This window comes from Wyeomyia smithii, chromosome 3, assembly GCF_029784165.1.
Source record: "Wyeomyia smithii strain HCP4-BCI-WySm-NY-G18 chromosome 3, ASM2978416v1, whole genome shotgun sequence".
NCBI lineage: Eukaryota > Metazoa > Arthropoda > Insecta > Diptera > Culicidae > Wyeomyia > Wyeomyia smithii.
Genome location: NC_073696.1, coordinates 39,765,374 through 39,793,277, shown reverse-complemented (window position 1 = coordinate 39,793,277; position 27,904 = coordinate 39,765,374). Strand labels below are relative to the sequence as shown.

The 27,904-nt window shown below is 37.8% G+C and overlaps 1 protein-coding gene across 1 annotated transcript; it reads left to right on the top strand.

Annotated features, from left to right (window-relative positions):
* The first annotated feature begins 148 nt into the window (after positions 1-148).
* Positions 149-27,805, top strand: LOC129727539 (pancreatic lipase-related protein 2). The gene is made up of 8 exons (XM_055685461.1): positions 149-868; positions 1,122-1,233; positions 26,256-26,401; positions 26,652-26,767; positions 26,848-26,974; positions 27,123-27,314; positions 27,380-27,575; positions 27,637-27,805. Exons 1-8 carry the CDS (start codon positions 823-825, stop codon positions 27,692-27,694), a joined length of 993 nt encoding a protein of 330 aa, XP_055541436.1. The 5' UTR covers positions 149-822; the 3' UTR covers positions 27,695-27,805.
* Positions 27,806-27,904: the final 99 nt, after the last annotated feature.

Genomic DNA, 27,904 nt, shown 5'->3' with positions numbered 1-27,904 from the left:
AATTCAACTTAAAATAAGAACGACGAGAATGAGACCTAACGGATATTATGAGTTTCTACCTGACTTCAAACATTTCTGTCTTCTACTCAAAAATATATAGGATACTTTTCGTTACCCGTTATGTTATTCTTGAGATATAAACATTTAGAGCAAAATTCATTGCCCGATATAAGTTAACCGACCCTTCCATATTATTAACATTAACCTCTGATAAAAGACAGGAGGCATTTTTTTTGCAATAGTTAAACGACCGCTAACTACTTGCTAGTAAAAAGCAGACAAAATATATCAGCAAAAATTCAAACAAATCTCAAACCAGCTTATGAGCGCATTGTTTCATGCTTTTTTTTCTTCAGCGTGTGTAAAAAGCGCCTATACGCAGAAAACGATGTTGCCGGGAAAACAAGCTCCGGCTCGGCGTCGCGTCGTCCGTGCCTTGTATATAGTCACTCATCGGAAGAAAAATCACTCCTCCTGCCACGCGATCCTCTCGTCCACTCAATAACCCGTTCAATCATCGTCGGATCGCGGGCTCTGGCGGTTGGCCGAGTAGCCTATCTGGTGGAACTCCAGATAGCAGAGCGTTTTCAGTTCTATCCGCGCTTTCGTAACGATGAGGTGGTACTTTCTTCGGGCCTTCGGTGGAATCAGTTGCTGGCGCGCTAAGACTAAAACATGCTGCTGATGTAAATACAGTGGATAGCAAGATTTGGATAACAGCAGCCGAATCCTGAGACTGTGGTCATATATATTTATAACAATTAGGTTTATGCTAAGTTGAGTTGACGTTTTTAGAACCAGGGATCGTATCGTGAAGTTATTATGAATATGTTGGTGCGCCTTTTATTGATCCTATCGCTGTTAGCAGGTAATTTTCCAGAGTTGAATTAGCGGTTTAACAAAGTGTACTAATAGTTTGTAATGCGAAATCAACATACCGAGACAAGTCTCGGTTTGAGTAGTGATGAAATGGAAAGTGTTTCCCGCGGTGGAAAGTGTATCATTTTTTCATAGTGAGGAAAATAAAAGATAATGAAATGAAAACTAATGCTATTTTCCACGGATCATGTGCGCAAAATAAGGGCCAATAAAAAAGTGTGTGCGTATATTTTTTATTTCAGAGACGTGGTGCCTGTTGTCTGGTAGTATTTTTGATTTAAACTTCTTGAAGTGCATGTGGAAAAAAGACTATGACTGCCCTCATGAGGACATACGATTTTTCCTCTACACAACGTAAGTACCGATCTTGCCCTAGAGTGAAACATAATTAGAAGCTCGCGTTGGTTTAAGGATCAAAAGTTCACGAGCAAGAAGCTTGTGAAGCAAAGTCAGTTTTTTTCTTTAGCTAGCACAAGACTTCGGTTTCGACAATGAAATTGTATTAAGCACATGATTTAGTTTACAATTTCATCTCCTTCTGAACATTATAAATCGATACTTTTTTGCTTGTGAAACCTCCAACAAATTATTAAAAAGAATGATATAGAACCCACTTAACGGAAAGTGCAATGTAATTAGCACAATTTCTTTTTTAACAACATCTAAACTGTGTGTGTGCTCGCAATTAGCTTCAGAACACAGGAAGGATACATTTTTCCTAGTGGATGAACCGGCGGACCTTACGCATTGTAGGTTAGGAAAATCCGTACGAATCGCCTGGTGATCGCGTTGTACATAAGAACCCCGAAAACTTTGCTGTTGTGATTGGAAATTGGGTGAATTGAGTCGGTTCGATTTTTAGCAGTATTTCAAAGCTAGTTGCAGAAGATACCGTAACTCTTGCGCTGTGAATGTAATTTATTGCTTTCGCTGTTTTCTTTATTTGTGTTAATTGGTGATTTGCGCATTATTCTATTTTTTTATGTTTGGCTTTTAACCACACTACAGATCGATTGTATTGTAGATTCGAGAACCCCACAATATTCTTTTTTTGTCGGTGAATTGCATAGAGAAGGAAAGTCTTTCAGCTACCATTCATTAGTCAAAGTTACATAGTCAGTTTTTTCTTATCTTATGTTGAATAGAACAGCATTGTAGAAGTGTCTCATTTGTCATCATTTTGTCTCAAGATGAAGTGAACGATGCAGAATCAGATGTACGTTACGCCAGAAAATTATCTCGCCAGTCCCTGTGTAATATAATATCCTGTAATTGCGGTGCTGTATTTTGCTACATAATTCCTGTAATTAATATGCTTTAATTTTTCAAATATATTTGCGGAAAATTTCCGAGCAGTCAATTTGGTTGATTCTTATAGCTACGTGTTTGAGCATTTACAGAAGTAACGAATTGGACTCATTTTAAGTTTATTTACAATGCAGGACATAAATAAATATCTTCTATCGTAGTGACCCTGGAAATTTTCTTTATCTGTTGCGGTCACTGTAATCCTTGGTAACTTACGTAAGCATCGTAAATGCGTTACACAAAGTTTGAAAGAGAAGTGATGTATAATCGATTCTTTGTTGCATGCAAGCCTCTACTTGCACTATATAATTCGTATGTGTTGAGCCTTGAATTTGATTTTTTTATTTGTTTTGAAGCATTTTATAACAGTTTTTTCGAACGATTCATGCATTGAAATTATTTGATGTCGGTTTCGAGACACTTCGTTATTGATATAGGAAGAATTTCCCGTCATTCGACTGAGGGGCTGGCATCACCTTCTCAAAATTCAATGAAACTTTGTTGGGGTGTATGCTTTGAGATCACGCAATCGATGATTACTGCTGCGACCAATAAGCCAAAAATTCTTTTTCTCCCTGGACCTGATGAGTTTCCAGTCGTTGTGTTCCGTCGATGTATTGCCGCATTAGTTTTCTTATCTGCTCAATTTTAACAGCCCATTTGAACAGCATAAATTCCCGAAAATATGGCAACAATCATTTCTGGTTCCAGTGTTTAAAAGTGGAGATAAAAGTTATATCTGTAACTACCGTAGAATTACAAATCTCTAACTACAAACTATTGTCAATCGTTTCCGGAAGATGTTGGAGACGACAAGTACTTGGAGCGGACTATCAACAAGGAGCAGACTACCAACACGGAGCGGACTATCAGGAAGGCATCAGGAAGACTGCCAAAAGCGAGTCGGCCGGTTGACACTTCTACAGTGGCAGCTTCCGGTCACCACAGTACTGAAATGTCAAGTTTCCGCTAGAAGCTTCTTTTTTTCACGAGGGTGTACATGCGTGAAAAAAGTAAGCCCAAGAGAAAAAGATGCGATCCACAACCTTCGATTTCGCTGGATCCAATTTGTTAACAGTTTCAAGCGAAGTGAAGTTTTTGCAGATTGCATTTTTCACGCACGTGAAAAAATAAAATGAGTTTTTCACTTCACTTGGAATTCTAAACAGGGCTTTTGACAGAGTTGATCATCGTATACTATTGTGCAAAATTAACCTGCTTGGTGCCTTGGTTTAGTTGCATGGCTTAGTTCATTCCTGAGAGGAAGAAACGGATACGACGCTGTAGAAGTGTGAAAATGAACCAGAATGGGCTGTCATTGACTGTCACTTTGAAACAAGGGAAACATCGATCACTTCTAGTGAAATTGCGAGCGTGCATCTCAACTCCGTTCGTAAACATGAGTGGTGTACCTCAAGGAAGTAACTTGGGACCGTTGCTTTTTACAATATTTTTGAATGATGTTAGTATTTTGCTTGGGGATGGATGTTAACTTACATATGCGGATGATCTGAAACTATATATTTCGTCATGAAATGCATAGAAGATTGTCACCGTTTACAATAGTTACTGGGTATGTTTGTAGAATGGTGTTATTGTAATAAGCTGATTGTCAGCATCCCTAAATGCTCTTTAATGACATTTCATCGGAACTCGCAGCCTATAATGCTCAACTACTAACTGAGGAGATGCATAACTTGGGTGTGATAATGGATGAAAAACTCTCCTTGCCACTCATCGATCCGCCGTCATTGCAAAGGCTGATCGTCGTTTGGGGTATATAACCATAATAGCAAAAGACTGCTATGATCCGAATTGCTCGAAAGCTCTGAATTGCTCTTTGGTGCTACTCATCTTAGAGAATGCTCCAGTTTAGTTTCCACCATCAACTGACCTGGAGTCAACGAATTAGAAGACTTCAAAAACGAGTTGTCCGAATTGCTCTAAGAAACTTGCCATGGCATGACCCACCCCATTCATAAAGACTTTATGTTAGATGAATAAAATAAACTAATAACTCATAACGTACTACCCTAAGCTACTGACGGCGTTATACAGATACGCAAATCAAGGCTTCAAGTGTGCAAAGTAAACAATCTCATGCGTGGTACTTTTCGTACAGAATAAGTGTTGCAATCAGTATGAATTTTGTGAAACATGTGAATTATAATCAGGAATACCATCCGTCTTGATTTAGCAGGACATGTCCTGGTTTATTTTTCATATTTTATCGGATATTCTGAAATGTTGAAGATTGTTCTTTCCATTTCGAACGATTTTTTTCTTAGGTTGAATCTTGACGAGACAAATTGTCTAGTCGTTGAAACCTTTAAACATCTGACAATTGTTAAGTTTAATTACATACAGTTTACGTGTGTTGCATTTTTAAGGCATCCACTAACGCCTAATAAATCGAAATCGCAAAATTGGATCGTCCGAGAAATACGATGAATAAATAAATGAGTGTTTTGGCGTATTTTGAAGTGCAAATTTCAAATTAAGTATTTTTATTATTGATTCCTCAAAAAATTAAAATATCTTAGATCACATTTGTACGGAAAAATAATTGTCCTGATTATTAACTCAGACCAAATGGTAACCCTAATTATGATGTCAATTAAAAATGTGTTCGCTATACTCGATATTACGCGACCTGAACCGTCTCTTCCTAAGCATCTTTGAATAAACTTTTTGAAAATGTATCTGTACTAACATTTGAAAAGGGCTGAAGTATTTTTTATAAATATATATCCGAATTATAGTAAAATTTGGGTCTGATATCTGAATAATAGCAAGATATAGAGAAAAGTTGTCAATAGATGACTGTTGGAAAAGTGTCTAAGCTTGTATTGAAAGATATTGACAAATTAAAGTTGATATTCTACACTGAAAATAAACCACTTTCAAAAACTTGATTTTTTTCTGAAATAAGTTTTTTTAGATAGACAAATTTATTTCTCAAAATTCAATGTACAATTTTACTGTCTAAAACTTTTTTTTCATGAGAGTGCCCACTTTGGTTAGTTCAAGAAAATTTAAAGCAACTAAATTATCTATCAAAATAAATCATTTTTGAGAAAAATTGATATGACAGATTTGTTTTCTAAAGTCATTTCAACACAAAGACCCTTTTTAAAAGTCATCTCTTTGATAACTGCTCTCTATCTCTTGTCATATTCAGATATATAGATTCATAAATTAAAAAAAAAGTTATCTTTTTTCAAATGTTAGTACAGAAAATTTTTCAAAAAAGGTGTAAAGTTGCTTAGAGTAGTAAAGTCTACACACCGACAAAATTTCATTGAATTTTGAGAGGGTGCTGCTAACATTTGGTCAAGTTAGCGCGAAACCCTTTTATCCTTTTTCATTCAATGACCACGAGTAAGGCCGTTACAAATTTTAGTTTCATGTTATGGGATTATCAGATTTTACAATATTCTTTCCATAATAAAACTTGAATAGCTTAACAAAGATTCAAGATTTTTTTTTTAATTTTTCTCATATAATTCCTCACCTTTCAGTAGTATAGGGTGGTTGCTAGCGTAAAGTTTAGTACGTTTGGAAGGTTTAATTTCGGAAAACACCTAAATTAAGAATTTTCAGAAGAGTTAAAAAATTTGTAACAACGAATTTGAGCCACAACAAAGCGTAACTTTTTTTTCTTTTAGTTTGAACTCCAAGGGATGCGCAAAAAATATTTGGGTTCGGTTCTAAAAAGTTTAAAATAAAAAAAAAACGTGAAAAAATTTATCTTTTTCATAAAACTCAATCCAGTCATTTTCCGTTTGAGCACCCAGACTATCTGAGAATATGTTATTTTGGAATGCCCTACCGCGTGCTCAAAATTTTCAAAATTTATTACTAGATTTTCTTAAATTGAACTTTTCAAAAAGCATTTTGGCTCACTTGAAAATATCTTATGTGTGTTTTTTAGTGTCGAAATGGACGAATTTAGAATGTCACTCAATCTAGATACGGTTACGAATGAATCGTACGAAAATTTATCAATTCTAGACTTTTCAATATTTCCATGTAAATCAAATTTTCGAAGTCTAGAAACAAGGAATAGCTAAATAAATAAAATAAATGTTTTTCATTGTTGTTATTATTCCATAGTAATAGAGTCGAGTTGTCATTTTTTATTGATTTTTACACAACACTTAGGATCAGCAATCAACTTTAGTATATTCTACATGTTCAGTTCATATTTCACTAGGAAAAGCCCATATGATGAAAAGATTCAGCTAATTAAGATTCAGCTAATTCAGATTCACAAATCGTTGTTTACAAAAGCTAAAAGCAATGAATAAAGTAACCACATCTCGATTCAAACGGTATATGATAATTAATACTATATGGGTCTTAATAGTTACGAGATATATCAATAGTTTCAGCCTACCCTAACCGGGTGAGACTGCTCATAGTATGATACCTATCTATGATTATTCAGCCCTATTAAAAAAGTAATTTGAAGTTTTTACCCCCGTGTGTTTGTTATGAAGTGCACTCACCGAAACTAAATTTACTCACTGAGCTATTTGAGTTTTTATCTATACATATGCTTCTAAATATTAATTTTTACTTGGAGATATGGTTTATTGTGCAGGGAAAAGATCAATAAAAATTTATTTGTTTGATAGTTTTTAATCCCGATACAACTTAAGTTTTAATATAGTTTTGCAAAATTGATCTGCCAAACACTATTTATGAATCACGTCAAGTTGTTCGAATGCTTGAAAGATTGCTGTTGATTAGTTCCTTTTCATCAGATTCGTTCTCGGTGCCCGATGTTTTGCTGTCAGCAGTTTGCAAATGTGTTCCAATAATTAAGAAATTTGTTATCAATGTGCAGTTTCAAAGTATCCTGTACAGATTAGGAAAATCCCGCCCAAGAACCGAAATAATTTCTACCATTTTCCCATTCCAATCATTGCAGTACATTCGCTTTTGTCCGTCCTAGGAATGAATAGCACAGTGACCCAAAAATCCTACCTGCCCAATGACTCCCGGGTGCAATAAGTGCAGCTGGGAAAATTTCCATCTAATGTACCTTTCTTCTCGTACTGGCTTCTCCAACCAGTTTCTATACCCACTGCACGAAACCAGATTTTCCCCGGCGGCCAATGTCTTTCTCTATAAAAAAAACCAGAAAAGCACGCTAGATGCCGTTACGATCCAAACGATTGGCACCTCTTGCCATTTTTCACGATTCGCTTTCCGTGTTGTGCAAATCACACTCTCCACGGGTAAACTAGATTAAGTTGTGGTAGCTTTGAATTTTGCATTCATAAGGGTTGTCATTATTTTAAAACTCGATTATGCCCTCCGCAAAAGCTGTGCACCATTTGGAATCAGCCGTTAACATGCCGATTATATTTCATGATGTCACGCAATGAAAAGAGAGCACCCGTCTGTCTAGGATCCACATCCAGCTACGGCAGCACGAGTCAAGATCAATGTCGAGATGAAAGTGAATTTTCCTGCTCTACTGCGCTTGCATTACAATCAATTTCATTGCGTGTAGCACATCTTGCTTGGGTGTGCGGTACATTTTTTTCTTCCAGTAACCGGATCGAGGCTTACTTCCACCCGACTTCAAGCAATTTTACCACCCATCTGTCTACTTGAAAAAAGCCAGTGAAAATGAATTCGAAAGAGATTCGACGGCGAGCCGAGATGAATGGATAGGAAAAAATGAGAGAATGGAAGTGGCTTATAAGAAGGGTAATCACGGATTATATAATAATCGTCAATATAGGGGAACGGGCGGGTGGAGTTACTTGTTTTGTGGAATCTAACAGGTGAAGCGAACAGTTGGTAGGCTTTGCGAATGCCATTATCGATCGGATAGATCGGAGTCTGTCGGTAGTTTACACCATTATCGATGTTTATATTTCTGTTTTTATATACAGGAGCCACAGTGGCGATAAAGGGTTTTACCGTTAGCACGATGTGTAGAATTTTTATTTTCTTTTAGAAACAGCCGGTGCTAAAGGCTAAAAAGATTCGATAATTCGACTGAGTTTATGTTTCTATCCAGCTCCAAATTATCGAAACGTACTCACTAATGACTGTTTTTACTCATGTGTGTACAATTATGAACTACCTACTTGAGAAAAGATAGTTATATTAGAATAATCATTTAATACACATGCGAAAGTAACGACATTTCCACTGCAATAGTGTTTCATGGGTAACCTATCAAAACAACGTACCTTTTTGGCACGACACCGTGCTTATGTTAAACGTGCCACTTTTCCGGTACACAAGATCGTCCCATCCGTACCCATTGTTCAACACACTGGCGTATAAACAAACCTACGCTTTCGGGATTGTATACGGATAGTGAAACTGGGAATCTGCCATTTCTCGAAACGCTTCGTACTGCAACTGTGATTGGATAAATGAATAAAATATGTTCGCCTATCAGACAGACATGCTTCGCACGACAGCTTTGCAGTCCATGAACTGTCAATGTGAAAAATAAATGGGAAAGTTATTTTTCTTCGAATCAAACAGCCCAACCGGATCGCTGGTAGCGTTAGGAATTTTCCCTAGTTCGCAAAAAAACGATATAAACAATAACTCAATAAACTGTCCTTTGCTTTATCTGTGACGATCAGAAGTAGTGCATATAGCGGTTATGAGCGGTCACAATATAATGTCGATGCACTAATGTAATTTTTACTCAATTCAGACATACCTTCGATGCGCCAGATCGGAACGAGATATTAAATACAGGTAGAGCGCACTTGAAGATGCAAACGGTGATGAACATATCTGAATACGATGTCGGTTTTTATAAAACGAACATAGCTTTAATTGCCGCGGTTTAACCAATAGTTCCAGCGGAAAGGTTTGCAGCGTGAGGAAATAAAACAACGAAAGTGTTGAAGTTTCGTGCTACGTTAGGTCAGTTTTCACACAGATGTTTTGTTTGTTTTGACGCCGCATGCAATGAATTTCGCGAGGAAAGAGAACCTAGTGTTAGAGGTGGTTTAATTAAAATTTCAACTTTTTCTAACATTCAATAAGTTTCGCACTACAAAGCACCTGTTATACCAATGGTAGACATTCAAAAACTAATCTTCATTAAAAACGAGTTAGCGTGAAGACGCTTTAATTCAAATAAACTTTTCAATTTACTCATTTACTTTATATTCACTACATTTACTTTATATTTACTTAAACTGCTATGCTATCCCAGCTGATCAAATAAGTTGATGTTGAGAGACTGTTAGTGTCACTAAGATCGTAGCGCTTGCCCCTAAAATTGTCCTGTACACTAACAGTTGGCCGCGAACTCTGTGTATTACCAACTCGAGAGAGTAAACACATTTCGATGTAAGTAGTCATTTGAAAGGAGTACATCCCGTAGTCATTAGAATAATCACGATATTTATCGTCCGAACGAAACCTAGGATGAACAGGTATAAAACTCGCCTAATAAAAAACGTCGATATATTAGTTATATTCATTAAAAAAACAATGCATTGCAATTATTTTGTTTTGTAAGGTAAAAAATCCATATCGCAGACTTTTCAGTGTGCCGGGGCAAAACGCTCAATACAGTAGTCTATGCTCCTAACTTGAAGTCTCAGAAGTAGAATCAAAATCAATGGAATACATTTGAGCCGTTGCGGAACAGAGTGTTCTATGAGCCATCGAGCAAATTTGTCAGGAGAAGCAATTTTCGAATAATCTCTGAATAAAATTCTGTTCAACGGATTCTTTCAAACAATTCAAATGTTTCAATATAAAGGTTATAAACTGATTTAACATGTGAATACAAAAAACTACCATTTTTTTGGCGAAACATGTGATTTCAACTTACCAATGAACATAGACCACTCTGACTTTATATACAATTCACTGGAATCCTTGTATCGTTTCGGAACAGAGTGGTCTATGTACAGAAACATAAATATAAATGACGTTAACTCGTATAAAATGGTTAGTGTCACATGTTATATAATGTACATGGCATGTCACATGTAACATGTGACGTGTAACATTACATGTAACACAACATGTTACATATTACATGATATTTGACATGCTACATTTTTCGTGTTACATTCCATGTAAAATGTTACAAATCACGTGTAACGTGTTACAGGACAAGTGACAAGTTACATATGTAATATGTTACATGTCACATGTTACATGATGGTATTACCTCGATTCATGTACATAGACCACTCTGTTCCGAAACAGAATGGCCATTCTGTTTCGAACGAAATTTCAACATGATATAAATCAGCTTTAAAGTTCGATTTTCGAAATTTTTCTAGTCTCCTAACTTTAGCTTCTTGAGTAGATGCGGTTTATGTAAAAAATTCATTTTTGAAAAAAAAATGGTCCTTAGACCACTCTGTTCCGCAACGGCTCATTTATTAGCCGGCTGGAGGTGGGGTATATGGCCTGGAGCTATAGTGTAGTCAAAAAAAAATATATTTAAGCCAATCAAGCAATTCAGATTTGTTCAGCTTCTAGCGCAAAAAACAGCCGTTGTTGTTTGACTATCTTATTGCTCTTCTTTACATCGCATCGTAACGTCATTTTCACGGATTTAGGTGTTTTGTTGGACACTGAAATGTCATTCAGGCAGCATTATTCTGCGATTATCAACAAAGCCAACGTCAACTTGGTATAATATTCAGGATTGGAAGTTTCATGATCCTGGTCCACACATTTACTAGTTTACACATTCTACAGCACTAATTTTAGAAACTGCCTGCGTTGTTTGGGACCCGTACTACGATATTTGGATACTGCGAATCGAGCACATTCGAAAGCTATTTGTCTGGAGGATTTGTCGCAGATTGCTATTGGGGAACCCTGATCATCTGCCGCCATACTAAAGCCTTTGCTTGCTGATTGGGATAAAACCCCTTGAAGAGCGTCGCAAGGACATGCTGGCCAGGACTGTTCATGAAACCCTCACAGGTTGCTATAATTGCCCAGCTATCTTGACAATGCTTCTGCTCTTCTTCAACCACAACGTCATAGATATTCTCAAAGACGTTTAAATTGAAAAATTCAATTTGCTAAATATTTTTCCATCAAGAACTTCCTATCAAAAGTTCAGAAAAAATGACGAATTTTTAAAAGTAATTAGTTAAAGGGGGAGATTTAATCCGTATATGGGTCATTCCATGCGAAGTGTACAGGCCAAATGGACACGACCATCACAGATTTTGTTCAAAGTTGGGGGAATTATCCATCTACTGTCACTTTGGAAAAACCCCAATTTTGGTGTCGATTGGAATACGATTGGAGAGCGGGGGGCTCTTTAGGACCCCCCTCTTTATTACAAAGTCGCGCAATTTTTGTCAAAAATCTCTTTTTTCTTTTTCTTACTATTCATAGACGTAAGATGTCCGAAACATACTGATAGATGATTTTTGAAGAAAATAAACCAAGGAATCCAGAAAAAATATAAGTTATGACCGGAAGTGTTGCAGGATGAATTATTTTTGTGTGTGAAAACTAAATTTACATTTTTCGGCAAATGCAGCCATTTTGATTTAAATTTTAATAATTTCACCGTGTTCCTTGGAAAATTTCACATAAGAAACAACTGTCATCCCGAGGTAATATGAGCCGATCTCGAGATATAACATTTTTTCGAAAAAAGTTGTAAACTTCGTAATTATTTTATTTTATAATTTATAGACGCAAGACACCCTATATTCTATATTTCCATATATTTTTTCCAACCCATCATTTCAAATAATATTTCTATTTAAGGTATAAACTTGCTTATATACCACCCTTTTCGTTGATTAACAGCATCTTCGACGGTATCAATTAACTTATAATAAACTCAAATTACACTAAAATTACATAATCAATAGCCTAACCTCACCACTGATAGTTAAAATTATTGCTTTTTATGTCTTCTCGTTTTCCTTTTTTGTGTAAACAATATCAATATCATCCTTATAGTTGAACATTAGTTTTCATGAATTAGTTAACAATTTGGAGATACGGGACTATCTCCACATTTTCCTCAAGTTTTGAATAACTTTCAATGCAGAAAAACCACCCTCACTATACCAAACGTTCGGACCCCAATTTTTGGTTTTGGGGAGTCGGCTCTGACCTATGAACCTAATATCAGGGAGTATATGAATATTTTTCTTCTTGAACTTTGAAATAGCGTTATACGCCCGTTGTTATTTTCTGAACATAGTTCTCTTTTTAGGAATATTGACATTATTTAACCATTTTACTCAGTTTTACACAGCTTGACAGAAAGCAGAATTGCAGAATCGCGGAATTGATTTCAAAACAACGATTCAATATTACGTCCAAGCCTTCTTCTGTATTCTAGTAACCTTTCCAGAAAATGTAATCCGCCAAGTACAATTTAAAAATTTGCGCCGGACATGAATATGTGGACGTCATTTTGATATCAAAAATATGTATACTGCAGAGCATATATTCGTTTTTCACAAAATTCTGAAACCGAAAGTCGCCATATTGAATTTAAAAAATGTCGTTGGACTTACATTTCTGGTTTCTAAAGGTCATCCTGGTTTCGGAAATACCAATGGTTGGAAGTTTGTAAACGTTTTCTACAGTTGTATACAATTTCCCAGAACAAAAAGTTGCCATCTTTGTTTTAGAAAAACATCGGACATCATATTCCGGTCCCTAGACATAAACTTCTGGCCATGACCGACCGAGGACATGAAAGTTATCGTACCTTTTCAAACAATTCTCATAGAGCACTAAAAAACCTGACTTTCCTAAAAACTAAGACCCCCTCCCTCTTTGATAGCTGCCCCTTTCTTATTTCGACATCATGTTCCGGTCTCTGGAAATCAATTTCCGGTCTCCAGACATGACCAAAGGCCTAAAAACTATCGTATTCATTTAGAAAGTTCCATAATGCATGAAAAAACTTGGTTTTCCGACCAATTAAGACCCCCTCCTCCTTTGGGGGTTGCTTCTTCCCCTTCCGAATATTTATATGACCACTTCCTCTGTACAAAGAACACGTATGCCAAGTTTGGTTGAAATCGGTACAGTCATTCGAAAGTTATGCTGGAACATACATACATACATACAAAACTTATTTTTAAATAAATAGCTGGAATTTAGAATCTCTCATCTTATTCGATCGATGCTCTTAACCAAATTTTAATTCGGTAATAGTTGAGCTTCAGTAACTTTTCCAAACATATTTTTTATCCAAAACGCTAGATTGGACTCTCCGTTATCATTTATGCAAGAAATATGTCAAGAAATCGTTTCAAAAACGGATCAAAGCAGGTTGGATGTTTTGAAACACTTCTCTAGAAACATTTGCTCGAAAGCCGATTTTCGGCTGCAAACAGACGTCACTACGTTTCAAGAAAGGCCAATGCTTGGGAATATATGATCGATTTTCGTATGACGATGTCATTCCGCTTCCGAACTCATATTGCCGACTCATAATGCCAAGTTTATAATTCAGTTATTAATTTTCGCAGATTTCCAGAAACCGGAAGTCGGCAACCCAAGTTTCAAAGTATCGTCATACACCGATAACCGGTTATTAAGAGTCATTTTTGCTCCGAAAATACCAACATTAGGGGGTTTGTGAGCGTTTTCCACAGTTTTCAATGGCTTCCCAGAAACCGGAAGTCGCCATCTTGGATTGAAAATGGCATCGAACATCATGTTTCGGTCTTTGGACATCCACTTCTGGCCTCTAAATATGACCAAGAACCCGAAAATCATCAAATTTCAATGAAAGGTTCCCATTATGTATGAAAATTTATTACTTTCGACCCCCTCCTTCTTTAAGGGTGACCCCTCCTCCTATTCAATATTACTATGACTACTTCCTTTGTACAAAGAATACGTATGCCAAGTTTGGTTGAAATCGGTTCAGGCCTTCGAGAGTTATGCTGGAACATACATACATACATACATACAAAACTTCTCTTTTATATAAATAGATTTGATGGTTTCATCGTGTTTCCCGTAAAATTTTACGAAAGACTTACCAACCCCTGGTAATATGAGCCAATCTTAACATATTACATTTTTACGAAAAATTAATTACGAAGTTCAGAACTATTTTCGTAAAAATGCTATATCTCGAGATTGACTCATATTACCACTAAGTGATAGGTGTTTCTTACATAAAATTTTCCAAGAAATACGATGAAATCATCAAATTAAAAAGAATTAGCTGCATTTGCCGAAAAATCCAAATTTAGTTTTAAAATACAAAAATAATCTATCTGGCAACACTTCCGGTCAAAAAAATTTTTTTTTCTGGATTCCTTGGTTTATTTTCTTCAAAATTCACCCATCACTATTTTTCGGGTGTCTTACGTCTATAAACTGTAAAAAAAAATAATTACGAAGTTTACAACTTTTTACGTAAAACCGTTATATCTCGAGGTCGGCTCATATAACCTCGAGATGATAGTTGTTTCTTATGTGAATTTTCTAAGAAACACGATGAAATTATCAAATTTAAAATCAAAATGGCTGCATTTGCCGAAAAATGTAAATTTAAGTTTCAAATACAAAAATAATTTATCTGGCAACGCTTCCGGTCAAACCTTATATTTTTTTCTGGATTCCTTGGTTTATTTTCTTCAAAAATCATCTATCAGTATTTTTCGGATATCATACGTCTATGAATTGTAAGAAAAAGAAAAAAGAAATTTTGAACAAAAAATCCGTGACTTTGCAATAAACAGGGGGTCCCATAGAGCAAGGGGTATTCCAATCGACACAAAATTTGGGATTTTTCTAAAGTGACAGTAGATGAACAATTCTCCCAACTTTGAGCTAAATCTGAGATGGTCGTGTTCAGTTTGTGCTTTTCCGTGGTCACTTCGTATGGAATGACCCATATTGATTCAATGTTTATTTTTCCTTATCTTCTCAACTTACCATAACATGAAAACGAACACATTTACGAAATTAATCTTTATAAGCTTTTCAATTAAAAAAAAACTGTATACATTATTTAAAATCATTAAAATTTGAAAAGTGCAGAAATCTAGTATTTTTTAAAAACTACTAAGAAAAGTTTGGTTTTTATTTCCCATACATCCCAATTAATAAAAAAAGTCAAGGTTTTTCGTGCATTATGAGGATACGCTGATGGAATTCGTTGATTCTTAAGCCCTCGGTCATGTCTGGATGCCAAAAGTTGATGTCCAGAGACTGGAACATGATGTTGACCCCCGTCCAATTCCAAGATGGCGACTTCAGGTTTATGGAAATTGGCGAAAAATCGAAAGTGATTCAAAACAAGAAATAAAAGGTGAGGATGATAGTCGCCCTATCTTCAAATTGTTAATTTATGCATTCAAATTTCATGTTCAGAAGATATCTATAATTCTATACAAGTCAGAATTTGAATACCTCAAGCGATTTCCATCAAACTTATCCATGAAAGTCGATCATAGACCCCCTAATATGGCCTTTTCGAAACGGGATGACGTTCAGAGGTCTGTGTGATGCTGTCTGAAAAGCTCGGTAAAAGTTAAAAAAAAAAGCAGCCAATTGACGACTTTGACTCCATTTCGATTCTGCGGAACTGTGTAAAACAATTTCCGATGTTCATATTTCTAGAACCAAGACTATGCCCATGAGCAGAAATTCTCCATTTTTAAGCCTGAGGTGATGACTTCCAGTTTGCAGAAAGCTTAAAACAAATATCGATGTTTTCGTAAGCAGGGTGACACCTAGAGGATAAAAAATGATGTCTAAAAGATTGATAGAGGTAGTGCAGACAAATTTGACACAGCATTTGTGCCGAACACTTTTTGTAAGAAAAGGTTTCTATTTATAGTAAATCGATATCTGGTATTCTACGGTATTCACCGTTGATTCTATCGATAATTTTTGGCTGTTTAGCTATTACATGTTTTAATAATATCTAAAGTGGGTGATTTCCAGCGGTTTTTAAATCACTTTATTGAAACGTTTTGTCCGCTTTTGTCGATTTTTTGAACGCCGCGACTTGATATAATAATCTTTTGACAGCAGGGAATCCAAAATACGTTAGAAAAAGTTACTGATGTTAAGCTACTATTGAATTGAAATTTAATCAAAAACATCGATCAAACAAGATAAATGCTTTTGAAATCAATATATATGATCCATAACCACTCCGTAGCAGTTAGGCCTGACTCTACCAAATTTTGCACTGGTGTTTTTGACATAAGAGAATGGTTATAGAAGTAATATCAAATCCCAAGCAAGATCGGGTGCTCAGCTAGTCTCATAAAAAAATCAGGAGAAGGTTAACATTTTGCTTCTTAAAAATTTTTGAGTTCATTTTATTTCGGTGTGCATTTTTCTTGATAAATATTCAATTACGTCTTTCACAATGATAAGTAGTGCATTTTCAATACGTTTGAGGCAAAAAAAACATCGATTCACGTTTAACACTTGCGTACCTGACCCCTCCAGAGCCGAAAATATGAAAATTCTTTTACCTGCTATTCCGCAAGATCTAAACCAAATTTGATCAACCCTTCTCCAAAAGGTCACAAATTTATCAAAGTTTTTGGAACAGTAGGGGACATTTTTGAATTTTCCGTTGTTCAGGATTTATTGATGGGAACCGTGGGGTAAGTACCCTTCCAGATACACAGGCTAGATTAACCCTCTAGTGCCCAAGTTATTTTTCAGACGGACCTCGGTAAAATCAATATGAATCTTTATTAACATTTTTAGAGTATTCATTGAAGCTTTTTGAAGGTTCAACTGAAGCGTATCTGAAGGCGGCACTGGGCACTAGAGGGTTAAGAATGGTTGCGACACCTTGCTTACGACATATCAAACTTTAAGTTTTTGCAAAACAACACTATTGGCGATCGGTATTTTGCCACTTGTTTATTTATTTGGTCTATTCACCAACAGGCGAGCAAGTGCCCCAATGGTGTAACTTATAGCTAACAATAAAAAAAATTTCTTTAGAGAGTCAATACATATAACGAAACGGGAATACAACAATTTGACATTACAACCAGTCAGATATTAAAAAATATAAACGATATCGCCGACGAAGAAGCGTACGAGATAAATTGAAGTCGAATAGAGCGGATACTCTATTAAATAATCTTTGGAGACCAACTATTGCGCCAAAAATGCTGTAGTTAGTTCGTTGACCAGGTAATCGCAGCATCGAGTTGTTTCGCAGAGCACGAGGTTGCACGTTTATATTCACTTGTTCCAAAAGAGCGGGGCAGTCTATGCGGCCTTGCAAAAGGTCTGTGGTAAACAACACCCTGGCCGTGTCTCTACGGACAGACAAAGGCTCCAAACGTATTAGTAAGCAGCGACTTTCATAGCTTGGAAGGCGGAAACGATCCGTCCATGTCCACTGATTCTATTCTTTCCGCGCCATTGTTGTAATGAGGGGTCCAGACAACCGAGCAGTGCTCTAATATAGAGCGAGATATTGCGCAATACAACGATTTGAGGCAGTAAATATCTGTAAATTCCTTAGCGGTCCTGAAGATGAATCCCAGAACTCTAGAGGCTTTGTCGATGGTAAACGAAATGTGAGGCTTGAATGTTAGCTGGGAATCCATAATAACCAACAAGTCTTTAACTTGGTTTACGCGCTCGATTTCAATTCCTAGCAAAGCGTATTTGTAATGTAAGGTCTGTTTTTCCCTCGAAAATGATATAATCGAGCATTTAGATGGATTAACGTCCATACGGTTCTGATGGCACCAATCGGCAAAAATATCTAGCTGACGTTGAAGGAAGTGGCAGTCTTCAATTGTGTGAACTTGAAAATAGAGTTTGAGATCATCCGCGTAAGACAACCGTGGTCCTTTAATAACTAGGTTCACGTCATTAAAATAGAGCAGGAAGATAAGTGGTCTTAGGTGACTTCCCTGTGGTATTCCAGACGTAGCGTCAAAATAAGAGGATTGGCAATCCCCAATAGCAACGGTTAGACGGCGACCGGTAAGGTACGATTGGAACCATAGTAACAGATTCCCGTTGATTCCAAGATTGTCAAGTTTTGCGACGGCTATGCGATGGTTCAGTTTATCGAAGGCAGCTGTCAAGTCAGTGTAAATGACATCCGTCTGAGCACGTTTCACCATACTGTCACTGATGTACGAAGTGAGACAAAGGAAATTAGTAGTGGTGGAGCGACAGGCTGTGAATCCATGTTGGTCAGTGCTTATGAAGGTTTACAGTGAGCGAGCAAAGGCTCAATGATGACAAGTTCGAACAGTTTTGCGACAGCCCAGAATGAGGTGATGCCACGATAATTGCTCACATCGTGTTTGTTTCCCTTCTTGTGTACTGGAAACATGTAAGCCAATTACCAGCAGGCGGGAAAATACCGGAAGTGACAGATAGCTGGAAGACATGCTGAAGCGGAGAAACCAGGTTAGCAATCTGCGTTTTCAGAAACTTCGACGGAATCCCGTCAGGACCCGGGTTTAGGGATGATTTAAGTTTGCTGCAGGCTCTGGAAATCATTGTAGCGTCTGAATGAATGGTGCTCGAAGCTTGACCGGATCGTGGGGTATTACTGGCGGCACGTTCAACGTGATGATCGCTTAGTGTCTCATATGTGAACACACTGGCGAATTTCTTTGAGAAAAGCTGACAGATGTCTTGCGAGGTGGTTGCTCCCTTACCGTTAAATGTCATGGAGGATGATATTCCTCCTTCATGTCGCTGTTGATTGACGAACTTCCAAAACTGCTTGGGATGAGACTTGAGCTTCCTCTGTAGATCTTGTTGATAACGAAGAAAGCATCGTTTCGCAACACTTTTGTATGTGTGGTTGATTCTCACATAATGGCGTTTTAGGGACAGTGAACGGTGCTTAGTGATTTTCTTCAAGGCAGCTCTCATCTCAGATTTCAGCTGTCGAAGTTCTCTCGTTAGCCACGGCTGTCGGGGCGCAGGATGTTGGATCTTCTTTGGAACGTATCGGTCGATGGCATAGGCCAATACGTTGGAGAGAGTTTGAGCGGCGTCTTCGGCATTGACGGAGTCTAGAATAGAGCTCCAGTCGAGCTCGGAGAAAAACTCGGCGATACTCTGGTGGTCGGCATTGCGGAAGTCGTAAGAAACGGTAGCGGATGCAGTGTCAAGATCACGTTTCAGATCGGCATTAATGGTTACTAATAAAGGTGGGTGGTGGGGGACTATTTTTACTAATGGGTCAGAATTCGTGAAACGGATCACTAAAAATCGCGATGTCTAATTTTTTCAAATAAGTATTAAAACTTCAAGAGTTTCACTCGGGAAGTTGATTTTCCAATTTTTATTGAATTTGAGTGAATTTACAAGTTGTTATTGTCATTTGAAATTTAGGTCAAAATTGTTTTTAAATAGACATAGCTTTAAAAATATTGCATCGAATTTGATGAAATTTTCACAGCAGATGCATCCTGAGTTGTAGTTTGCGAAAATATTTTTTTTTGGAGAAAAAAATATTTTTTCAATAGTAACTATTTAAAACAATATGTTGAAAATCTATGTTCTGGGGCACTGAAAAATTTGAAAAAATCACAAGTATTTTTGACAAAATTTCGAAACTGCCCTGAAAATTTCGCGGTGGTGATATTTTTTTACCAAAAGATATGGGCCTTCAAAGTTGGTGCCGCAACGCATTTTTCAAGCGAGAAATGCTCCTAAACCAAGTTTTCTTCAGTTCTCATACCAAAAAGTGCACCATAATGGCTAAAAGTTATATCACGGGCGATCTTAACCCGCTGATGCGTTCTGTACGGTTGTCCCCTAGCTAAATTTTGCATTATTTTTTAGTAAAATGTGTAGTTAGGCTTGCGAGTTGTAAGGGACATAAAATATACTGTCTCCATCATTAAGTTGGGTAACAGACTAAGCATATTTTGACTATTTTGCGTTTAAAAATCATTTCTATTAAACTAATTTTACAAACCTTACAGAATTTTTGCATATAACTGAAACTGGGATTGTCAATAGTAGTACTGCTCACTCGCTTCTCGCTTGAAAATGCGCTTGGCACCAACTTCGAAGGCCCATATCTTTTGATCAAGAAATATCACCACCGCGAAATTTTCAGGGCAGTTTCGAAATTTCGTAAAAAATACTTGTGATTTTTTTCAGATTTTTCAGTGCCCCAGAACATAGATTTTCAACATATTGTTTTAAATAGTTACTATTGAAAAAATATTTTTTTCTCCAAAAAAATATTTTCGTTAGCTACAACTCAGGATGCATCTGCTGTGAAAATTTCATCAAATTCGATGCAATATTTTTAAAGCTATGTCTGTTTAAAAACAATTTTGACCTAAATTTCAAATGACAATAACAACTTGTAAACTTACTCATATTCAATAAAAATTGGAAAATCAACTTCCCGAGTGAAACTCTTAAAGTTTTTAATACTTATTTGAAAAAATTAGACATCGCGATTTTTAGTGATCCGTTTCACGAATTCTGACCCTAATGGAGCAGGGGCTTTGCACAAATATGGGGCCGTATCCTGGGCGCTCACAAAGCAGAGGTCTAAGATGCGGTTGTTCTGGTTAGTAATATGGTTGATTTGAGTGAGTGTGGCTGAGCTATAACAATCCAAAAGTAAAGCAGCGTTTGGATGGATACTCGAGTGATCCAAGTCCAGAAAGAAAAACCCGTCTCGATATTCTCTCCATGAAATCCGAGGAAGATTAAAATCGCCGAACACCATAACTTCGTCTGTTGCTTTTGCGGTTTCCAGTACTGAGAAGACTGAACGGCAATGGGCAACAATCAATTCACGCTCGTGGACTCGATCCGGAGGTATGTATAAAGCGCAGAGAAATAGCTTACGATCGCCCAATTTGATCGCTGTCCAAACCTGTTCAAGGCTCAAAGAGGCGTCATCCTCTAATGTTCTAGCTTGAAATTTAGAATTGACAGCCACGAGAACGCCCCCACCAGTAGATTTACAACTATTTTCGGCGTTCCTATCACAACGGAAAACCTCGTAGTTATTTCCGAACACCTGACGAGAAAGTGTGCGCGAATCCAGCCAAGTCTCCGTAAGAACTATGATATCATAACAAAGATCCGAGACAGCAACGCGGAAATCATCGACAACGCTGTTCATACCGCCGATATTCTGGTAGCACACGTTGACCTCCTGGTGGCGGGTAGAGAGCAGGCAGCTTGTGGATCGTATTGTTGATGTGCAGCTCGAAGTGCTGGGAGTGCAGCTTGAATGCGAAGCGGTATCAGGCATCGAGTGGGATGAATCGAAGTTAAACTCGCCTGCTGAAGTCGGTTGGAAGACCCCCAATCCACGTCTGCCGTCAGGACCGAGACGACTGTGATGAGCGCTGGCTGCAATAGGCGCGACTGGGGCAGAGGAACCGGAGCTTCCATGTTGCTTTCCACAGTGCGTCCCGGTTGCAGCTGCATTCCAAGATTAGAGGGCTCGGTTTCAACGCTGTAATTTAAAATAACATCGGAAAGCAAAAAGCAATCGAAACACGCTTGTGTCGAATACTTGCCAGAGATAGCAGACTGGAAGACCCCCTCTATTCCTTTGAGTTCGGTACCGGGACGGCTTTGTTGGCAGGAACTTTGATGAAAAACGGAGAGATTGTCAATTCTTGGAGGTGGTAGAACCGAAACAGAGTCAGAGGGGACTTCCATTGAACCTTGTTGCGTGCATCCCGGTATATACAAGTAAGTTGTTACCTGGACATCGAAGATGGTGGATCGGTTCCTGTGGCATCTGCGGGTTGAATAGGTGAATTCAGTGGTTCCTTCAGAGTAATCTGTTGTTGTCTCATTCGGTACAGCGGTTGTGAGGGAGTGTTCCGAGTTTAGCACAGATCCGTCATGGGCGTTGCTGGAGACGAAACTTGGGGTAGCAAGAGCGGCGTCGTTGTTTTTTGGTTTTCAGCGGTGCGCGAAATTTTGGTGCTTTAAAATCCTCGAATTCGCGAAATAGAGTACCCTCCGGCCATGTTTCTGGATCTAGTGCCTTGGCCTTTAGGAAAGGATCAACTCCAATTTTAAAGGACACGAGCGTGAGGGTGCTAATATCCTTGTCCTTCGGGACGAGTTTGACAACGACAGGGTCGTCGTCGGTCTCGAGATAGGCCTTCGCTATAGTTGACATAGATTCCGAAGAGAAATCAAGCCGAATCCTAGATATATACAGCCAGAATTTATCTTCGATGTTATTGGTAGCGGGTGCTACAACAAAGCTGTTCAGAGTCCGCTTACTACCGACAGTGCAGTTGTCCGTGGATCGTGGGGCCGCATCTGATTCACGGGGTCGCTTGAAAGCCCTATGTTGATCTACTGCAGGCCAACGATTGCGTCGCACAGTGCGTTGAATGTATGGGTACGCGGGACAAAAATCAAAACAGTCATTCTAGTATTTTTTTTCTATTGGTGTGACACGAAAAATGTTTAGTACCGATGAGAGCTACTATTTGCATAATTGACGAATGTCAAATTCATAATCGCAAATATGTCTCAAACGCCATTTTTTTGTACAGAAGCATAAAATGATAATTTTTCAAGAATATTATCCATTTTGAGATAAAAGGCTTGAAAAACATATTCAAATAATATATAGCGATGAAAAAGTGACCTTAACCCCATAAAAATTAGTTTTTACTATTATTTTTTATTTAATTCCCTTTCAATTATTTTTATATATGGTTTACTGTTGCAAAAATTTTAGACATCATTAATCCTGGCATTTTTGATGTGTTTAACACATAAATTACGTGTTATACATAAAAATAAGGAACAGATGTACGATAAATTGCTCACTTTTGGTTGCAGAGGTATCATTCGAAAATGCGAATTCCGGTTGAAAGAGCAAACTTGAGCAATGGCAATCGCTTCCAAAGATTGAAGGATATTCCAAATAAGTGAGAAAAGTGAAATTCAGAGATGTACTTTTGGGTACTTTTTTTGACGATTGATTTAAAATCGAAAGTGTCTTTTTTCTCTTATCATAAAGAAGCACCACCAAGAAGCCTTTAACTTCCACATGCGCTACGTTATGTCTCAAGGGTTGATATTTGTTGACACTCTTGAGTGAAAGTGAAAAAAAGCATCCATAAACGTTATTTTTTACAATCCTTTCAGAGTTCTCCTTTCCCGCTTTTTGCATGGAAGTCAACTGTCAAAACACCTCATTATATTTCATGCGATGGAAGCAAGACAACAAAATCAGTTTATCAGTTAACGAAGATTGTCAAGACATCGGTCAGTGTCAGTGAAAAAGTGTTTCGGTGAAGTTCATTTTGGTTGAGTGGACTGTTTGCCTCTCTTTTTCGCTTTGAAGTGAAGATCATTTGGTTGGATTTGTCGTCAAATTTTATTCCGTAACCGTGAACGATGCGCGCGATCTATTTCATATTAGTATAACAGCATGTTACTAGGACGAACATCTAGTGTATCTGAAAGTGTGCTGCGATCATTGGAAGTGAAAATTGAAAATGATTGGCTGTAATTTTCGAAGAATTTTGCTGGGGAAAATGACTTTTATCAGCACTGGTCTTAATAGTTACATTTGAAATGTAGTAGTTACATACCTCTAACGTTGCCATTTTGGTTTTAACTTAAAAAGATATAAAGTTTATTGAAAAATTAATTTGGAAAGTGAGATTTTTTTTTAAAATAAGGTGTCACTTGAACAGTTGAAACCACTTCACAGTAGATGCTTTTCATAATCGTATGGGTGAACTTACGAGGTTAATAATATCATTACAGTGTGTCTCAAACATGTATAAAACATATCAGCATATAGAATTGGTTCAATAAGAAATCCACTTTTTTGATTTTTGTCTATGGAACGTTGCACTGTGCGTTGTGACGGTGAGAATGGGGCAGTCGGTTTGGTATGTAGTTGTTTGATTTCGCCACGTAGTTCAGTAATCGCGTTGGTTAGCGAGTTCAGCTGTGGCAGTGGACCAGCATTGGATGACAGCATGCGAAAATGAGAATTCTCGAACAACTCGGCACAATTGCCACACATCAAGAAGAGGTTCTTTTTGTGCGAAGTAAAGTACCCTAGCAGCGCGTGTGACACGCCAGCACATGTACTCATGTGGAATGTCGCTCCGCAATAACCACGACAGATAACAAAATCAATGCCCGAAATAGCATCGGAACACTTTGCACACGTTTTAGCCATAGTAATATATAAAGTTCCAACACCCACCACTAGCAGCACTTTATCGGTGAAGTGGACAGTCAGGGAATAAATTATCTTCGCAATACGTTGTGATGACTCAATCGGAGTTTGAAGATATGCTTAATGTATATTTGACAGAAAGATGGCGCTGTTGAAAAAAAAATCGAGCAGGACAACAGTGCGAGAAAGCAAGCTGATTGCAAACACAAAAACACTGCACTTAGCACGTCGAAAGTTTCACTTAATAAAGCACTTTGCAGCGATTATTCTCACAAAACTTCACTTGCCCGGTACAAAAATGAGAACAAATAAGAGTTCGGTCGGTGTACAATAGCCGAAAAGTGTGAAAGCACTACAGAAAAACGGTATAAATTGGACGACTAATGGACGTTCCTGTCCGAGTTCTTTGATATGACGTAAGCTAGGTTTCGGAACCATTCCCGGAACTCGGCTAGTAGTGGCCAAATACATGTCGCAAGCAACGTTTCGCTACCGTTTCCAATCTAGCCTGTGTCTCTGAAAATACTTACCCCACAGTTCCCCTCGATAAATCCGGAACAACGGAAAATTTCGAAATTCGCCCTACTGTTCCAACAACTATGATAAATTTGTGATCTTTTGAAAAAGGTTCGATCAAATTCGGTTTAGATCTTGCGGAATAGCAGGTAAAATAATTTTCATTTTTCCGGCTCTGGAGGGGTCAGGTACGCAAGTGTTAACGCAAAAAATCATGAATTATGATTCAAAGTGAAAACAAATTAAAAAAGGATTCAAATCTTCACTTGCCTCAGATTTTCCACAAAAATATTTTTTTACTTAATCAATGAATCGACTGTATTCGGTATTACGAACAGGAACAAGTTGATCAGAATTCCCATTCAAATTTTTTTTTCTAATTGGATATTGTAAGCAGGGTATGTGGCATTACAGTAACTTGGCTCTAGTGGTAAATATTTGCAAATATAAGTCGATTCGAACAAAAATTTAAAAATTAAATATTACTCTCAACGGGGATCGGTCAGAAAACTACAAAAGTGAAATCTGCACTTCAGATATGATTGTGTTGTTTTCTTGTAGTTATCTATACCTAGGGCGAGATGTATCAACTGGTTGTTTTTGCCGTATCCACAATTTTTTTATTGCCGTCCCCACTAATCGACCAATCAGAGAAGAATGTCACTATGACAGCAATTGTAAAATTGTAGCCCCATTGTCACATCCTGTCGTAGAATGTGTTATTTGCTCTGTTTAACGATAGGTCACAAGTTTTGTAGATTGCGATCTATAAAAGTGTGAATTCCGAATAATAAGGGTAAATCACTTAAGCAGTTCCGTAATATATAGAAATAAATTTCCACTTAATACTGATCATGCAACAGTTAAAACGTCCAACAATTCACGAGACATTACTATCAATTTAACCGACTCAAAAGGTGACTGATAATTAGCTCGAAAAGCAGCAGGTGTATCAGCAGCCGAAAGCGTCCCGCCTAGACTTTATAGAATTGTGATTACAATTGTTTTGTAACTCTCGTATTAAAACGAATCGTACTGTCCTTTTGTTCAAATCGCATTCATGCCCTACTGCCTTGATCGTTTCCTCTATTTTGCCGGTCTATAGCATCAGTATCTTTATAGCAGTCCTGTGCACAGCACAATACGAACCGTACGGACAAGCTCGTAGCGCCACATTAAAAAGTTTTTAATGTAGGATATGTGAACGGTAGTTTCTTTCTCATTCAACCAGTTTTTTTTTATATGTAAGATTTGGACCACTGCGACCATTGTTTTGATCTTTTGTGGTAATTCAACAAGTTACCCGGAATTACATTCAATTCAAAGCAAAACAATTAATGGAAATAAAAACTATACTCGCATTGCTGACTGTACTAACGTTATCTCCATTCTACCGTTCCATTGATTGCAGTGCTAACAAACGAGGCAGAGTGGTGGATATGAACAGACCAAAGACATTCTTCAAAGCCGGCTTCAAGCCCCACCGGGAAACAGCCATCATTATTCACGGATTTAATGGCACCCAAACCAGCCGGCACATCATGTATCTGAAGGATGGTAAATAGCATTTATTTCTGTTTTCTATGTTTACAGCAGTTATTATTTCTATCAAAAAGCTAATGACTATCAAGTAAACCAAAAACGTCGATTGATTCATGGATATTTTATTTATTTGAAAATATATTGTAACATATATGCATACCGTCCTAGCCAGTAGTAGAGAGCTTCCGAAGCTTTTATGTTAGCTACCACCCCACCAAAGCTCATTGATTTCATTTTACTCCCGCACACCATAATTCACCTCAAGCTTACCTCTCTCGCAAGTTCAACGTGCTCGCCGTGGATTGGGAGAGGCTTTCCCGGTACCCTTGTTACCTGTCGTCGCTATCAAACACGAAGCTAGTCGCGCAGTGCACAGCACAGGTAGGGGGCGTTGTTGGCAGTGGACTGCATTGAAGTTTACCGTAACCGGCAATTATCAATTGTTTATACACAATTTACAGATGTACTCCTTCCTCACCCTGGCCGGTAGCCGCAGCAAGCAGATCACGTGCGTGGGTCATTCACTTGGGGCCCATATCTGCGGTATGATGTCGCATCATTTGACCAAGCGTCAATATAAAATCATAGGTATGTAACCATGTTAACGGCAATGTTTAACGTTCATTGTGAGACGGCATGATAATTATGATCATAATGGAACGAACCAACATCGGGGTGACGGGAAAATTGTGGGTTTACCTGCAGCTTTGTAATATATGTATCTCAACATTGGCAGGTTTGGATCCAGCGCGACCGCTAATTGAGAAGCACGCTTCAAATCGATTTCGCTTGACACAGGATGACGCCCAAGTGGTGCAGATTATCCACACAAACGCAGGTTTCCTAGGGCAAACGGCATTCACCGGAGATGTAGATTTTTGTATAAATGGTGGCCAACGGCAACCGTACTGTAGCGGTGATAATATTAGTGAGTAGATAGCGGAGTTACAGAGCTAGGATTGTCTTTATGTGTTGTTCGTATGCTTCTTTTAGGGCAAGCCCGCTGCAGTCATTTCCTAAGCGTTTGCTACCTGGCGAATGCCATATTCACTAGAGCACCCACAATGGCGTTCCGGTGCTCTAACGGCTGTGTACGAAACAATCGAATACCATTTCTGCCTGTACGGTACGCCAAGGGAAGCCGAATTAGGATAAGATTTTTCCACATCGGACAGGATACACCAGACGAGTAGGTTGAATTGGTTCAAATATATTACCGCTTTCTTGACCGCTGGTCAAATTATTTTCAGTGCATCCGGAGGGTATTGCATCCACATGCCAGAAGCTATGAATTGTCCATTCAACTAAAGTGTTCACTAGAAACCAGTTACCTGAATGTAAAAAGTGTAAAAATGTGATATATATAAGTAGTGCGAGAAATGGGATTGTAGCTAAGTTGAACGTTCAGTAAATAATAAGGCTAGAATTTTGCAATAAAATGGATGTATTTTTCGGATGTTGCAGAGCTTATTGGATGCCGAATTTCGAATAGGTTCGAATCTTTCAGTTCTAACTTGA

Excerpts from the sequence above, each read along its gene's own strand:
- LOC129727539 (XM_055685461.1), top strand. The coding sequence starts at position 823 with ATGAATATGTTGGTGCGCCTTTTATTGATCCTATCGCTGTTAGCAG. Across the intron at positions 1,234-26,255 it reads CGATTTTTCCTCTACACAAC|TGCTAACAAACGAGGCAGAG; the intron begins GTAAGTACCGAT and ends CATTGATTGCAG. Across the intron at positions 26,768-26,847 it reads TCGCGCAGTGCACAGCACAG|ATGTACTCCTTCCTCACCCT; the intron begins GTAGGGGGCGTT and ends CACAATTTACAG.